The sequence below is a fragment of the Perca flavescens genome, chromosome 21 (genome assembly GCF_004354835.1).
Source record: "Perca flavescens isolate YP-PL-M2 chromosome 21, PFLA_1.0, whole genome shotgun sequence".
Lineage (NCBI taxonomy): Eukaryota > Metazoa > Chordata > Actinopteri > Perciformes > Percidae > Perca > Perca flavescens.
The window spans coordinates 16079163-16096199 of record NC_041351.1 but is presented as its reverse complement, the minus strand read 5'-3'; the positions used below and the strand labels follow the sequence as shown (position 1 = coordinate 16096199).

The 17037-nt window shown below is 40.6% G+C and overlaps 2 protein-coding genes across 5 annotated transcripts; one reads left to right on the top strand and one right to left on the bottom strand.

The window, feature by feature from the left end:
- The first annotated feature begins 7791 nt into the window (after positions 1-7791).
- Positions 7792-16965, top strand: pigp (phosphatidylinositol glycan anchor biosynthesis, class P). 4 transcript variants are annotated; one of them, XM_028567479.1, is made up of 6 exons: positions 7792-7832; positions 9879-9974; positions 13113-13197; positions 14021-14093; positions 14236-14354; positions 16229-16631. In XM_028567479.1, exons 3-6 carry the CDS (start codon positions 13116-13118, stop codon positions 16342-16344), a joined length of 390 nt encoding a protein of 129 aa, XP_028423280.1. In that variant the 5' UTR covers positions 7792-7832; positions 9879-9974; positions 13113-13115; the 3' UTR covers positions 16345-16631. The 4 variants fall into 4 exon arrangements, with proteins under 4 accessions (XP_028423280.1, XP_028423278.1, XP_028423279.1 ...); XM_028567477.1 differs by lacking the exons at positions 7792-7832; positions 9879-9974 and adding exons at positions 12537-12863; positions 16927-16965 and having other exon boundaries at positions 16229-16381; XM_028567478.1 differs by lacking the exons at positions 7792-7832; positions 9879-9974 and adding an exon at positions 12539-12792.
- On the bottom strand, positions 9227-12652 carry rexo4 (REX4 homolog, 3'-5' exonuclease). Its single transcript, XM_028567470.1, has 8 exons — positions 11975-12652; positions 11539-11882; positions 11305-11451; positions 10664-10857; positions 10457-10545; positions 10292-10366; positions 10119-10193; positions 9227-9907 (listed from the first exon to the last, which is right to left on the bottom strand). Exons 1-8 carry the CDS (start codon positions 12230-12232, stop codon positions 9755-9757), a joined length of 1335 nt encoding a protein of 444 aa, XP_028423271.1. The 5' UTR covers positions 12233-12652; the 3' UTR covers positions 9227-9754.
- Positions 16966-17037: the final 72 nt, after the last annotated feature.

The window sequence follows — 17037 nt, the reverse complement described above, 5'->3', positions numbered from 1 at the left end:
GCTACTCCAGTGGAAGTACAATGATGATCAGCAATGCTGCTGATGCACTTATTGACAGGAAACTCAGGGTCGAGTGTATGCCATCTCATAAAAATTACAACAAAGGCCAAAAGGCTTTTGTTTGTAGCATTTTCCTTTGACCACCAAATGTTCTTGTAAGAGCAAAGTGCGGCTAGAACAAGGATGAGTAAAGGAGAAATGCAAGTTATTTAAAGTGCATTTAAAATGAGTGCAGATGAGATTATATAACTGCTTAATTTACTATTTAAAAATGCAAAAGGGCTTATGCTTACGGTGCATATAAGCCATTGAACTTGCATGTGTTGAGATGGGAGGAAAACCATGTGAATTAAACTACCAAGATAAAAGCCAGGCTTCTCTCTGCTGTAAGGCTACAGTGCTAAACACAGAGCCACTGCCCTTACGACTCAAAGAACTTTATTTCTTTAGTTAATCATACATCTTTCAATAATTTTGACAAACGAGAAAGGAGCTGTTTAATGCCGAAAAGTGAGAAAAGTTTAATGTGCAAAAAAAAAAGGCACTTTAAAGCATGCAAACCCAAAACAGGCTTGGATTCTGGATATTCTGAATTGAAGATTTAAGCCTTTTTTGTGTTATTTTTGGGGGGCTTTTATGGCCTTTAATTGACAGGATAGCTTGAAGACAGGAAAGGGGAGAGAGAGGGAGTGACATGCAGCAAAGGCTTCGAACCTGGGCCGCTGCCAAGGACCTACCAAGGTCGCCCACTCTTTTGTGTTCTTGAATAAATGTTCCCCTTTTTTTTACTTTGTATTATCACTGACCTGTTATGGCAGCCTCTTTCCACTGATGTCCATGGATGTCCATCAGATTTTATCCCTCCAGAAGCTACATGTCCGGCTAAGGAGTCCATGAGCAAGACCTGTTCATTGTAAGTCACTCTATAAAGGATGTCATGATATGTAAATATGAAAGTATTTTTAAAGCTGCTTTTTCTCTGTATGTGTATTGTATATCTAATAGTCACACCTTATGTGGTTCCCAACCAATACCTCTACTAAGTGTGAGGTTTAGAGCTTTATTCAGCACCCAGTCAGGAAACAATGTATAACTCTAGTCTGCACTATATCATTCCTTGTTCATTTACGACCCTTCAAATCCCTGCAGGATCGGTCATACAGATGATTTATACAGGTGTTCAAGCTGGTAAAAAAGCCAGAGCCCTTCCAGCAGAGTCTGTGGGTGGTTTTTTTTATCCAGTATTTATAGAATTTAGCATCCAGTACGTTAAAGGTAATACAATAACAAGACTAAGAGTCTACAGCCATGCTAGCAGCTTTATAAGGCTCAGTGGTGCTAAATGCTAATATCAGCATGCTCACTGTGACAATGCTGTGTTAGGCAGGTAACATTTACTGTACCAGGATCACGTTCTTAGTTTAGCATGTTAGCACTTAACATGTTGCACTGCCATGTTTCTATAGCCCAGTACGGAGAAACCAAACATGCCCTCATTGTCGAGAGGGCCTTTTATGCTTTTTACGTTACCTGAAGGCCACCATAGTTTCTCCTACACACTTGGAAAGTGAGGAGTGAGGGGAGGAGTATTCCGCTGGTTTCAATCTGCAACCTCACAACTAGATGCCACTAAATCTACACACTGGTCGTTTAATAATTAGAATTTACTATCAAGGGGCCTTGAATATCGGTAGCAAGTTTCATTGCAATCCATCCAATAGTTGCTAAGAGGTTTCACTCTGAACCAATAACGTCAACCTGCTGATGGTGCTAGAGGCAAAGCTAGTTGTGTTTATCCTCCGGGGAACCTCTGGATCAAAATTGCAATCCATCCCATTGTTGAAATATTTCAGCCTGGAGCAAAGTGGTGGAACAACCGACCGACTGAGCAACATTGCTGGTCATACAGTAAAGTCGCTAGCATGTATCAGCTAAAAATTAAATTAACATACAACATTTGCATGTTCAAAGGCAACATTCTCCGCATCAAAGTAAAAAGGAATTCACCCTCAGCGGTCACCAGACCAGAACAGATGTAGCAAGAAGTCATCTACAGAAAGTAGCTGACAGTGTTTCTTCATCAACCTGCATAAATATTGAATGCTCAACTTTGTTCGTCCTAAGCCAACGCAGACACATCCACAGTCAGTCTCTTGGCGGCAGCATGTCGCAGCTCATGCATAAGGAAGTAGTGAGCAGCAGACCTGAGGAGACATTGTGTGTTAAAGAGAAGATTCTCAAGCACTGATGGAGGAAAAAGCAGATCTGTGAGGATGTCCTCAGCCTCTCGGTTCAAAATGATTACCAGTAAATTTTATCATTATTAATGTATTGCATGGAACAACAAACAGCGTCTACAATAGACTGTCTTTGCAGTATATCTACCATGTTTAATAAAGTTGCACAGATGGGAACTGTACTCTTGGTTAAACAGAAAGGATTGCTGGCCTTGAGGATGCAAAGACTAATTGACAATGAGAAACCAGTGGTTCAATAATCCTTATTGATCTTGTCCATCACTTAACTGAAAGTTTACAGTTAACAGTGTCCACTAAATATGTGCTTCCCGTGCTTAGAAAAAAAAAAACTTCACATGATCTTCAGGTCTGTAACATGTTTTTTTTACGCTCACTGGAAGCTGGTTGCAAAGGTCGGGGATATAAAATAGATTTTGGTACAAGATGGACAAATCAATGTGCAGAGCTGCTGATTGCTGCGTGTTAAAAAAAAACACAGACCGCACAACAAATGTTAATATTGATTGTAATCACTTGAGACAATGTGCAGTAGAATGGAAAACTGTGAGCTATTGAATTATGAATCAAATGCCATGTTTGCAGTAATGCCTCCAAACCCATCATGACATAAAATGAATGCAGTCCTATTACCATGTATTTCCAGCACTACAGTTATTATGAGGACAATACAAAGAGACTCTACAGCTTCATTGTGTTATGCACTATTGAGCAGTATTAATTACCTGACTAATTTAAGAATTAAAAGACATAAATAATGCATTGTATTATAATAGTGCAATTGCTATTGGGGGAATTGTTGGGTCTCTGTACATTAAAAGTTGTGTTCTGTTAGGATTTGACACTATAAATAAAATTGAATTATTATGAAAATGTAACTGAAACCACCATACCATAGTTTTATGAGTACAGTACTGTGAACACTGTGTGTTTAACATTGATTAAACAGGATTTTTGGGGTGTTCTGCAGATTTGACACATGTTCTTCGAGACTCTATTGGCTGCTATCCCATAAAATCATAACATACAGACCTGATAATCATTCCAAAATGCACCTATAAGGAAGGGTATTGTTAGACGGGATGGAGTGATATTTTGAGCTCAGCAATGCAGCAAAAGGAAGGATGGAGCAATAGATGAGAGATGTTTTTTTTTTTAAGTTCTCTTGAGTAGTGTTTGATTACTGTGTGCTCTATCCAGATTTCCTGGTAAATAGTCACTTGGCAGATGTATAATGAATAACAGCATTCATAAAATATCCCTTTGCAGTATGAACCCTGGCCCAATCATATTCTTATAATTAGTCTCTATAACCAGATGTTAAACCACAACTGTATTTTGCAGTCATAAATAAATGAGTGATTACTCTCTCTCGCATCTAGGTTTTACATCTTTTGTTCATGGAGAACAGCCTTTTATAATACACACAGTCAGTTTATTATGTACACCTAGCTAAAACTTACGCAGTCTAATACAAACGTCCTGCAATATATATATATATATATATATCTGTCCTTGGGCCGCTACTTTTTTCATTGTATCTTTTGCCTCTTGGGTCAAGTCTTAGAAATCACAATGTTTTGTTTCATTTTTATGCTGATGACTGCCAAATTTATGTACCACTAGGACAGTCAAAAGCTCTCTTGGAGTGTCTGACCGAAGTGAAAGCTTGGATGTCAATGAATTTTTTGTATTTCAATGAGAGCAAGACTGAGCTTGTGTTATTTGCTCCTAGTGACTCAGCAGCTATGACACCTGTTGACTTGGGTTGGTTAACTACAGATATTAGCCCAGTGGTTACAAACCTGGGAGTCAAGCTGGATGGTCGCTTAAAACTTGATGCTCAGATTGGTGCAGTGGAGACCAGCTTTTTCCAGCTAAGGCAACTGGCTAAAGTGAAACCGGTTTCTATCGCGACATGATTTTGAAATTTTAATTAATGCCTTTATTACTACTCGTTTAGATTATTGCAATGCACTCTACACTGGCATTAGCAAATCTAATATGGCACGATTACAATTGGTTCAAAATGCAGCTGCTCATCTTTTAACTGGAACTCGAAAATTTGATCATATCACACCTATCCTCCAATCTCTCCACTGGCTTCCTGTGCATTTTCGCACAGATTTTAAAATTCTTTTATTTGTTTTTAAATGTCTGCATGATTTGGCCCCCAAGTATTTGTCCAATTTGATTGTATTAAAAAGGGGGACCAGAGGGTGTGGGCCAATTATAGGTGTATCACACTTCTCAGCCTCCCTGGTAAAGTCTACTCCAAGGTGCTGGAAAGGAGGGTTCGGCCGATAGTCGAACCTCGGGTTGAGGAGGAACAAGGCGGATTCCGTCCTGGTCGTGGAACAACGGACCAGCTCGCAAGGATCCTGGAGGGAGCCTGGGAGTATGCCCAACCGGTCTACATGTGTTTTGTGGATTTGGAGAAGGCGTATGACCGGGTCGCCCAGGAGATACTGTGGGAGGTGCTGCGGGAGTATGGGGTGAGGGGGTCTCTTCTCAGGGCCATCCAATCTCTGTATGACCAAAGTGAGAGCTGTGTCCGGGTTCTCTGTAGTAAGTCGGACTCGTTTCAGGTGAGGGTTGGCCTCCGCCAGGGCTGCACTTTGTCACCAATCCTGTTTGTAATATTTATGGACAGGATATCGAGGCGTAGTCGGGGTGGGGAGGGGTTGCGGTTTGGTGGGTTGGGGATCTCATCGCTGCTCTTTGCAGATGATGTGGTCCTGATGGCATCATCGGCCTGCGACCTTCAGCACTCACTGGATCGGTTCGCAACCGAGTGTGAAGCGGTTGGGATGAGGATCAGCACCTCTAAATCTGAGGCCATGGTTCTCAGCAGGAAACCGATGGAATGCCTTCTCCAGGTAGGGAATGAGTCCTTACCCCAAGTGAAGGAGTTCAAGTACCTTGGGGTTTTGTTCGCGAGTGAGGGGACAATGGAGCGGGAGATTGGTCGGAGAATCGGCGCAGCGGGTGCGGTATTGCATTCAATCTATCGCACCGCTGTGACAAAAGAGAGCTTAGCCAGAAGGCAAAGCTCTCGATCTACCGGTCAGTTTTCGTTCCTACCCTCACCTATGGTCATGAAGGCTGGGTCATGACCGAAAGAACGAGATCCAGGGTACAAGCGGCTGAAATGGGTTTCTTCAGGAGGGTGGCTGGCGTCTCCCTTAGAGATAGGGTGAGAAGCTCGGTCATCCGTGAGGAGCTCGGAGTAGAGCCGCTGCTCCTTTGCGTCGAAAGGAGCCAGTTGAGGTGGTTTGGGCATCTGGTAAGGATGCCCCCTGGGCGCCTCCCTAGGGAGGTGTTCCAGGCACGTCCAGCTGGGAGGAGGCCTCGGGAAGACCCAGGACTAGGTGGAGGGATTATATCTCCAACCTGGCCTGGGAACGCCTCGATCCCCAGTCGGAGCTGGTTAATGTTGCTCGGGAAAGGGAAGTTTGGGGTCCCCTGCTGGAGCTGCTCCCCCCGCGACCCGACACCGGATAAGCGGACGAAGATGGATGGATGATTGTACCCTATACCCCCTCTCGTTTGCTCCGGTCAGCGGACCAGGCATCCCTAAGACCAAACGTAAATCCAGGGGTGATCGTGCGTTTGCGGTGGCAGCTCCGAGACTCTGGAATGAACTGCCTTTGCACATCAGATTGACCGAGTCTCTTCCCGTTTTTAAATCTCGTCTTAAAACTCATTTATTTTCTTTGGCTTTTAACTCAGTTTGAGGGATGATTTTTGAGGCTGTTTTTCTTTTTAGAATTATTTTGTATTGCTATTTTATTGTTCTCTTGTGTCACTACTATATGTTATTGCTTATTTTAGATTGTGTTCAGCACTTTGGTCAACTATGTTGTTTTTAAAGTGCTTTATAAATAAAGGTGGATTGGATTGGATTGGATATCCCAACTTAATAAAAGTTATGTTTAGTTTTTGTTGAAAGGGTTTTAGAGAGGTTTTGATTAAACTTTATGGTCATTTTGGAGGCTGTAGTTTGTGGCAGGGACATTGGTGAACTTACAAATTGTAAACAAACAAAACTGCAATACATGTGAGCCTTTGTTAATGTGACAATAGCATGAAATTTGCATATTCAGTATACATTTTCACAAATTGCAGTAGGCCTAAGCTGTGTCTGTTTTGCAGTCTATTTTTTGTTGCGCATAACAACACACACACACTATTGAAAGAAAGTGTAAAGTTAAGATAACCTAGATTCAAGAATAATCAAACTTTTATCAACTATCTTCAGCAATACATTTCCTATAATCTATCAAATCTATTCTGTATCGTCTTCTCATCTTCTTCTGACTCATCCTCTTGTCTTTAAATGTTTAACCACAAGGGGGAGACATGACATATTTGGCTGCACATACAGGGGAATCCAGTGAGGAGTCATCTCTGCTAATTCTGTTGCACCACAATTTTATCACCAAATTAAAACCACAGCAATTCCGGCATGGATGAGATTGTCTGAAACAATACTGGATTTGATTAAAATAATGATTAAAAACCTGTTTGACGGAGTGTTTTGTTCAGATGCTTTATGATATTAAAAGTATATTCAAACAGTCTGGGCAGGGTACGTTTTGCTTCTGAGACCAAATGCAACCATATAACAAAGTAGCATTTGAAGCAGGAAAGACAGTTCATGCTTCTAAAGTAAAGTGGAGATCACAGGCACGGGTGTGCTAATCGCAGGCCTAATTGGGCAGCTGACACAGGTGCATTGAGGACGCTCAAGGTTTCTGCCTTTGTTCCTGAGTGAGTGGTTTATCCATTTTATTTGATAGCCATGTTTATTTTATCATCGTAAAGATGATCATGATCATCTGATCTATCTAGTGAATTCTGACATTATTATGATCTACTAAGGTTAGACACTTCAGGTGAATAGGGTTAATGGTTTAACTAGTAGATATCACCATGTAACTTCCCAACTGATCGCCTACATTAAAGGTCCAATGTGTGGGAATTTCTCCCATCTAGCGTTGAGATCATATATCGCAATCAACTCTCTCGCACCAAGCAGTTCAAAGTACGTATTACAGCTACGGTAGCCTTCATGCTTAAAAAAGCTGGTCTTTTTTTCTTTTTTTGGGCGAAGAAGAAGAGTCCTGTTCCTGAAATTTAGATTTTGAATACGTTTGGTCCTCTGTTTCCTTCTTCAAACTTGCTGGGGCCGGGAAGCAAAATTACAAATCCCACTATGGCCACGCCAAGACCCGCCCTACGAAGCAGCTCGATTGGTTGGGGTTAGGCATTTGACCTCGAGTGGTTAAGGTTAGGATAGCCGATTGGTCAGGGGATAGGACATGTACAAATGGGGTTACATTACCTCGCGTAAACCTGGACGCCTGGCCAATAAATGCTATGGAAGGGCGGGTCTTGGCGTGGCCATAGAGGGATTCATAACATCGCCGGGCAGCTACGATACCCATTAGCAGCTCCTGTGAGTTTATCATGTGACAGCGAAAACTCAAAAGGCAAAGCAGTATGTCCTGTATGTCCTTTACCGGCTAATGTATTTCAAGATGGCACATGAATATGGAGCGTCTACCCAAGAGGGTAAGCTTCGCTTCAGAACTTGAACCTCCGATGGCGCCATTTTGTTGCTACAAAGGTATCACCTCTTGTTAGCATTCCAATGACCGCCATTTTTTTTTTACGTCACTTGACTGCAAATAACTCTACATCTGAAGCGTTTAAAGACTCTATTTGTCCATTTTTTATTTCTAAAGAAACATGACAATGTATAAAAGGCTCCATTACCTTGTACCTCACATTATGGCTCCATAGCACGTTTTTGTAAAAATAGGCTAACGATTGTGTCATAACCAAGTGACTTACTGTCGCACAGTAGAGGAATTACCGTATAGTACAGGAGAAGCTTGCAGGCAGTTTTGACTTACATTAGCTGTTTAGGTTTAATTACTAATGTTAACTAGCATGTTAGTTAGCAATAATTAGCCTGTGCTTATGTTATCTCCTTACATATACCTACACTCTCCATCTCTGTAAGATTGGGAAGGATTGAGATTTCTCTTGGCACAGCTACCAGAAGACTTCCAACTTTCAGACACGTTGCTCACGTCACATTTACGTCGTCTCTGTCAGTTGGAGGCTGCACAGTAAAGCAAGAGATCACCGGAAAAGTGCTTCTAATAGCCTTCACTGGTCTCCGTCCAGAGCAACGGGGTCTATTGGTCCATTATATATATGTCAATGCGTCTACCCCAGTTCATAATGTAAAATTTCAAGCCAAAAGGAATACTTGGAATTGATGGTAGTGGTAAATATTCATGAAAAAGGACACGTTTGTGAACGAGCAACACAGATTTTGATAGTGAACAACTAAACGTTACACACTGGACCTTTAAGACAATTATTTTGTTATTACAAGTTTTCTGAAATGTAATTTTTAAGTATGCAAATGAGGCACACTCAACAAACGTGTTTCATTTTGTTGCCATATCAGAGTCAAAGATTTTTACAGAAGGAATCTTGCATAAAGCCATTAAAAAGGAATTGTTGCCACGTTGAGTCAAAAAAGGAGATATAGTCTTTTTATTGTGAACAGCGTGATTTTTTTGTTTTGTTTCGTAAGATAAAATCAGATTGATTTGGTAAATATGGATGATGCTCAAAGACTGAGATAGCTGTTCACATGTGAAACATATAAATTAGCAAATTATCTTGAGAAAGCCTGGGAGAAGAGGAAAAAAGCTCTTTATCGAGATGATCTGTAGATGAGGATTTGTGTGTGTGTATATATATATATATATATATAGATAGATAGATAGATAGATAGATAGATAGATAGATAGATAGATAGATAGATAGATAGATGTTTGCTAGATAAATTTGTGGTGTCTTGTAATCCCATGTGGGATGGGCCAAATGTTTGGCATGACACAAATTAAATTTAACCATCTAACTCTATACAATAATTGCAATATAGCTACACAGAAATAAGTTGTTTTATTACTTTTTAAAACATTTAAGGCAACCAGCAATCACATTACTACAAACCAGGTCATGAGAAACCAAAGAACAATTTATATAACACTGAAACCGTCACGCTAAAATAACAGACAGTGTGCTAATGGACAAACGATTTTGAGTTCTCATGAGCACTCCAGAGAAGAAATTGGATGATTTGAACACCTGCCTCCTGGGAATAGCATGATGGGAAATTATCTTCTGGGAATATTTGAGGAAATAGCTGTAAGGATCAGTGTAAATAAAAGCTCCATGATCTCTCAGATGTTGCAATCCCTGTGTGAGGCACAGTCTGGGATACTCAAGCAGAACACTCTTGGCTTTATGTGAATCTTGGCAAGAACAATCGAGCCTTTCACATCCTGGAAATGTGTTGACTGGCGAGCCACCTGTCCAAAACACTTCATTGGACATCTTTCCAAACTTCATTTCAGTCAGGGCTGCTCTAATCCAGAGACAATCGGTTCTCTTGCATATGTGTTCTGAATTTATAGACCCATGAGATTCTTGTTCTTGGGAAACTTGGGCTTTCTCACAATCTTCTTGGATGAGTCTTTGTTGTTGCGACTGGCTTTAATCTCTGCTTCCCATTGTTTTTTCACCATTGTGTAGAGCCTCATGGTGGCCTGTGCGTCTTGGACCTGGTGGACAGTGAAAGAAGAGAGGGGGAGATCAGCCCGAGATGCTACGTTTTACATGTTTTAATAGGTATTCTTTGTAATTTTGTTTTCCAATAGTTATTAATGTCAGTGAAAGGCATTGCATTATTACGTAATTTTTTTAGGAGGTTGGTGTGAATGTGTCACAGTTTTGAAAACAATAAGTTGAGAGATGTTTGTGTTGATGACTTACAGATGAATGTTCACCCTGTTGGACCTTAACGTTGAGTATTTCTCTACAGAGGAGTTTCAGCGAGGGTCGACCACTCTAAAAAACATTACAAAAAAATCCCATAAAATAAAACACTGATTCTGAGAATTGGGTCACTGGCACATGGTATGTCGACTTTAAAGTGGTATAAATACCTTAACAGCTTTCTTAAAAGGTTTGTACTTCTGAGTGTCCCGGATTTTCTTTTTTGGATGATCCAAGAGTAAAATCTGAAACGGGAGTTTAAGTTTGGTTTACAAGTCCTTACATTTATTTTGAAAATGTCTGTAGTTCCCTCTCAGATATGACATCCAGGCTACCTTTAGGTCATTGTGTATGGCATGTCCAACCACAATTCTGCCTTGCAGGATCTCAGCAACCTCTCTCTGCACAGTCTGTAAATCCTCTCCTGCAGTGAGGCAAACATGGATAATGAATCCAACAGTACATGAATATTTTTAAGCAATTATGTGTTTCAGATTCTCACATCGTTGTTTATTGTTCATTAAACTACCTCCGTGACTCACCCTCTTTGATGTCCTCTGGTCGGATGCCACTGACAGCTGTCCTGTAGTCTGTCACCTTCTCTGTGGGTTTCACATATTTGTCATAGATGCATTTCCCAAAGTGGTTCACGAGGGACACGCGAGCCAAGATGCTGTCCTCTCCATCAGGACCAACTCCCACCATCTCGCAATCAATGGCCACGGCTCTGGTGAGGCTAACAGTTGGCCAATGGCAAACAGGGAGATAAGAGAGGACAGTCGTCACTACTACGTCAACCTGCCTGAGGAAGAACTGTTGTCTCTGTTTTTGTTACATATTGTTACTCCGAATCAGCTTTATTGGAATAGTATGTATACACACACAAGGAATTAGACTCTGGTAAAACAGTTTTTATTCCTGTGTCTATATTGTCACATTTATCTTTGCTGGTAATGTTATGCAAAAATCAGACTAAAATAAGCAGAATGGTCCTTTTTCAAAAGGCACAGACAACACTGCAGCTAGACTGGTGGCAATGCTGCATTCAGGTTGCAACTTGTAACCGACTGGATTTCTCAGTTAATAACTTAACAGCCATTACACTTTCACCAGTATGACATGAACTCTTTTTGTAGCACAAAAGTGTGGCTACAAAATGACACTGACTTTTCTCCTCACTCACCCCTCAAAGGCTTTCTCCTTGACCAGGGTGCTCTCTGTGTCCTTGTTTTTGTGAATGCCCTGCTTTTTCCTCATGATCTCCGCTGCCTCTGCTCCCACTGTTGCCTCAATGTCGTCAGGGTCTACATCGTCGAACCAAAGGTCCGCTCTGCAACAGCACAGAACAGGATGAAGTTAGCAGCCACAATGCCTCTTCACCTACAGTGAAGCAGAATTTAGCTCGGTGTATACTTACTCTGTAGGTTTCCTCTCTTCAACCACAGGTTTCTTTTTCTTGGCTGCTTGCTCGCCGTTTGACTTTCCACTGTCCTTTTTCCTTTTTGGAGCAGCAGACGGTTTTGTCTCTGAGACAGCTGGAACCTCGGAGTTCACCGGTGAGTCCTTAGGGGCAACACCTTTTTTTGGAGGAACAATTTTGTGCTTCACTTTGTTGTCTGGGAGCGACATTGTTCGTCTGGGAGCGACATTGTTCTTTATTTTCATCATTTGTTTTTCTTTAGCCTCCTGTTTTTGCAGAGCACCATTCGGAGGTTTTGGTGTCACAGGCTGCTTCTTCTCCGGTTGACTGGCCTTTAACACCTGTGGAAAGAGGAGCAAGGTTTTGAACATAAGTACTGAATGTGACATGTTGACAAGCTACAGAGACAGACACAACTCTTTTAAAGACAAACCTCTTGTAATGCCTTCCAGTTAGCAGAGAACTGCAGGCTATCTTTCGGAGGTACTGCTTGCTGAGCTCGAGCTTTTTCTTGGATCTTGGGTGGTGGCTTTATCTTTTTAAACTTCTCTTCCATCCACCGTTTCCTTTTCTTTTTCGATGTGCATATTTTCTCTGTGGACGTGGGTTGTTTTGTTTTAGCAGTAAAGTCTTTTTTCTTTGCCTTCACCTTTGACATTATGGCCACTTTCGGTGAAATATTTTGCATCATTTGGTTGAAGTCTGCTAACCGTACTCAGCCACGCTGGACCGTCAGAGCTTCGACACTTGGTTACCTGGTAACGTTAAAAAACGGAACAGTTACGCCTTCTCACCAACAAATAAGTAAGTTTACCGTGTGGTCACACCGACGCGGATTAATTGTTAGGATGTTTTTCTTGACTGCTGAGAAAATTGACCAGTAATCTTAAGGTGCAGGAAAGCCATGCTGAAATGTGTATTTCCGAGATGTGCAGCAGGCAAATGTGTCCGGTGAAAACAATAAAACAAATCGTTACGAAAAGTTACTAAGCTAAACAATCTCAACGACTATGGTGCAGTGTTCAACTAAAATTAACTCTAATTTATATGTTAATACGTAAAAAAAAAAATTGCTTTGCTTCTTGTTTCTTATTCCAAATGCGGAAACTCGTTTTGTGTCAAACGTTTCACATCGGACCGAAAATCATATGGGACCAAATGTAGGCATAATAATTGATCGACGATGTTTGACAGCACGAACAAATTGGAGTAAAACAAAAAACGGTTTCGATTGACATTTTTATTTTAACGGTTTGTTGTTGTTTTTACTTTTGTCACATTTTGGATAAATACTTCGTGACGTATTTGTCGAGGACATCTTGGTAAATAACCAAAGCTCTCAGACTCAGTATAGGTTGACAGGAACATGCTCGGAGAGATGTTCTCCGGCTACTAACATTAGCTAGCTAAAGTTACTAATGTTAGCTGTTAGCTAGATAAATCAAAAATATACGTGTTTATAAGTTGTAACTCCAGCTAACTTTGGGACTGAAGCTTTATATATATATATAATAGTCTTTGAATTGTGACACTTGTTCATCGTACCTTTCTTTGTTTTGTTGTGGGCTCAGATAATGGTGGCAAACTCTCCCTCTCCTCTGCCTGAGAGGGCCATTTATGGGTTTGTCCTTTTCCTCGGCTCACAGTTTGGCTTCTGTAAGTATGGTCATTTCACTCTTCCAATATTAAAGTGTTAAACATGTCCAATTAAAATGGAAAATCCAACAGAGACATTCACATAAGTGAATTGAATGGCATTTTTTACATTTCCATGTACACATACAATACAAACTACTACTACTACTACTACTCGTTCTTTTACTGATTAGCTGAAGAACTGGCTTATTGATAACCAGATATGTGCACATTAGACTGCTGACTGCCTGTTGACTTTTAGTGCCTGGCTGCATATTTGTTTTGTCATGTTGCTTGTTGTATGATGATGTGTTGTGTTTGTTACCTGTTGTTGTGCATTGTTTTTGTTTTTTTAATGTTGGTCTGTGTATGTTGCTTTTATGTGTTGACTGTATTGTCATTTTATTGTATTTAATTTATTTTAGGTTGCCATTTTCAAACTGGCCAGGGACAACCGATGAAAATTAGCCTGCTGGGCTAAATCTGGCTCATTTACAGTTGCTTTGCTGTTGATTAATGAGCATTGTCCCTGTTAAATAAATAAAAACATTCCAGTGAGCTTAAAACAATTGCAATCAGAACAGAATTTTAAAAGAAACAAGGTTAAGACTCTTAATTTGTGGCCATTGTTGCATGTTTTTGACATTTTGTGCAGTGTTTTGCTTGAGGTCAATTCAGAAACTGCTACAAATATAACAACAATTTGTATTTACTGTTTTTCTGTGACATACTGTGGGAAGTAGGCCATCTTTCCTAAAATACACTCAGTGTATATTTATTAAAGATGACGCGTGTGTGTCATTGACTGCAATATGACATTTACTTTGCTTTATTCTCTTCACAGTTCTGTTTTGCCTGTGGGCATATACACCAGAGGAGTGGCTTCATTCAATAGGGCTAACTTACTGGCCTCAAAAGTGAGTAGAAACCTTTGACCAGATTGTAAAAAAAGACAAGTCCCCTCTCTTGACTTTTAAATAAAACAGTGTACCTCAGGAAACATTACCACATTACAAGTTGTATGATCCGTTACCTGAAACATGTTTCTTTGTTGTGCAGATACTGGGCCCTTGCTGTGCCGATCTATCTGCTGGTTGCATTAGTGATCACGGTGGTGTTGCTGTTTGGAGTGAACATGAACAACACGGCTCCACTTGACTCCGTGGACATCATCACAGGTGAGGACGTTGCCATAGGCTCATTGTGACCTACTGGTTAGGTGACAATGCACCAGTGTAGCAACATTACCGGCCCCCTTATTCAGTAATTAGTGCTACAACTAGAGATTATAATATACCAAGTCTCTTTTTCGGCCCGGATGTCCATCACATTCCGCTTTCTTTGTGTTGGCGTTCTAAACTCAGGTTGATTTTAAAGGCATACTATGTAACGTTTCCCTCTTCAGTCCCCCTACAGGTTGTCTCATTGGAACTACAGCCACGCAAGCTGTAGTTCCAATGAGACAACCTGTAGGGGGACTGAAGAGAGAAACATAGTATGCCTTTAAGAGAACTATGGTTCACTGCTCCCCAGGGGTCCGTTCCAGGAAGGAGGTTTAACAAACTCTGAGTCTAACCCTGATGTCTGAGTTGATTTACCCTGAGATGGGAAACTCTGAGTTTTCGGTTCCAGAACAGCTGATTTGAGTTGGTTCAATCAACTCGGAGTATGTTCACTCAGGGTTACACGTGTGCACAAAAGGCAGCATGAATGGAGCCATGATTCTACAATTCACCATGGTAACAACCACAAACAAACGGGTCAGCGGAAATACTCATGCACACAAACAGCGAGTTTGAACATGTATTTCGTTAAAAAAGCAAGACAGCGGCTGCTGCTGCAAAAGAGAGAGAATTGGTGTGGGAGAAAATTGCTGCTCGAGTCAATGCGTACGCATTCACAGTGTATTAATTTCATATTTAATCACAGTTAACTTATAATATTACTGGTGAAAACTGGAATTGTATTACACCTATAATCTCATTTAGGTGCAATCCTGCGGGCGAAAAAGTAAACTATACTAATCCCATTCTGAGGCTGCAGCCCCATATCATTAACAGAACTATAATTTATAATGATGTATTTCTTTTTAATGGCTCTACTGTCCAGGGAACACTACAAAAACGTTTAAAAAAACGTTTCAGAGCGAGTCACACTTTTCTGATTGCTCTGCATACAGTGGCTTTACTATTACAGTGTGATCCGCTACACTGTTGTAAAGAAAACTGCTGTTTGCCAAAAACCTAATGCGATACGAAGAATCTGCTGGGATGTTAAAGCCTGTCCACGATGGCTGATGTTAGTGATATGAGGATGGATAAGGTATCTACATATCTAATGGACTGTGATAAAAAATACCTCTCAAATTGGTTATGTGGAAATGAAAATAGCCTACATCTATAGTCGGGACTCAATACAGACATAAACTCTCTGTGAATTAATACAGCTTTTTCATCAATGGGATCATCAACAAAAGGACATGACATGTTTGAGAAAAAAACGTTTTGTAATCTGCCTAATATAAACCAATACGATTTTTTATTCATGCAGATAAAACTGCATTAAAATGCGCCTGATACAGACTGAATGAATGAATGAGGAAATGAAAGAGCGCGGTGTCAGAGGGAGGAGACCGAGAGAAACTCAAGGTTTCTTGAAGAAAACCTGCTCCCGACCAGGTTAGGTTCACAGACTCAGTTACCATAGTAACTGACTCCGAGTTTAAGTTACCTCTCTTTCTGGAACGGAAAACCCAGAGTTTCCCTCATCTCAGGGTTAACAATCTCAGAGTTTTCAGTAAACCTGCTTTCTGGAACGGGCCTCAGATCTCTGCAGGGTAAATCCAGACAGCTATCTCTCCAATCTGAGTTTTCTGTTGCACGACCAAAACAACCTTTGAACGTACATGTTCCACCAAAACAAGAAATGTTGTAGATTATTGCTATTATAAGGCCACATGACATGAGAAAACACTGAAATGTTTAGAGGATTTTCTCATGGAGTTCTGAACTTCCCAACCAAATGCCCTTTTAATATTTACTTTCTGTCACAGATGTATATGCTCAAGGCCAGAGGACAACAGACTGCCACAAGGGGGGAATACCCAGACTGAAAGATGTTTCCATCAGTGAAGTCAACAAAATGTTCTATTTGTCGCCCAATCTATAACAAACAGGAACTGATTTTAGATGGATGCAGAGTAGAGGTGAAGCTGCAGGGGATTTATTATGGTGTAACTGTTTACCTTTTGTTTATAAAGGAAGGATTCTATTTATTTATCCAGGAACAATGCAACATGGGGTGAAGATGCACTCAAAGAATTTACTTTTACACACAAAATGTTGTGCTTTGTGTGTTTAATAACCGTAATATGTTGAATGTGATGGGATACGGACAAATTAACCAAATAACCTCAATTAACCTGCATACCACTAGTTCAAATTTTATTGTAAAATACATTCATCCGATTGGTCTAAATCACAACTTGCAACACTGATCTACAATTAAGGGCCCAAGTATTTGTTTTATTATTTATTATAGCATGGTACCTGCCCTCCCTCTTTTTTCACTTCCCTCACAGGTAACTCACTTTATAGAGATAGTATACATTGTCTACAGTATAGGGTTCCCACTTGTGGTAATCTGAAGAATATCATGTAATTTTACTGAGGGGAAATCAGCACTGCTTCCTAACCAGAAGTCTGTTCTATCTGTGCAAAAACCATTCCTGTCCACTGGGTGGCGGTAAAGACCAGGTTTGCAGGCCGCCTCAACAACAACAACAAGAAGAAGACCGTGCTTCCATGGTTCTGCATGATACAGTTTGCTACGGTTTATCATTTATCCTGTAACCTTTTGTTG

Bases quoted from the DNA above. Each gene is read 5' to 3' on its own strand.
- rexo4 (XM_028567470.1), bottom strand. From the start codon at position 12,232: ATGATGCAAAATATTTCACCGAAAGTGGCCATAATGTCAAAGGTGAAG. The intron at 10,546-10,663 runs GTGAGTCACGGA...GCCTCACTGCAG, and splicing joins ACCAGAGGACATCAAAGAGG to GAGAGGATTTACAGACTGTG. The intron at 10,194-10,291 runs GTATTTATACCA...AATGTTTTTTAG, and splicing joins CTTTTAAGAAAGCTGTTAAG to AGTGGTCGACCCTCGCTGAA.
- pigp (XM_028567477.1), top strand. From the start codon at position 13,116: ATGGTGGCAAACTCTCCCTCTCCTCTGCCTGAGAGGGCCATTTATGGG. The intron at 14,094-14,235 runs GTGAGTAGAAAC...TTTGTTGTGCAG, and splicing joins CTAACTTACTGGCCTCAAAA to ATACTGGGCCCTTGCTGTGC. The intron at 14,355-16,228 runs GTGAGGACGTTG...TTTCTGTCACAG, and splicing joins CTCCGTGGACATCATCACAG to ATGTATATGCTCAAGGCCAG.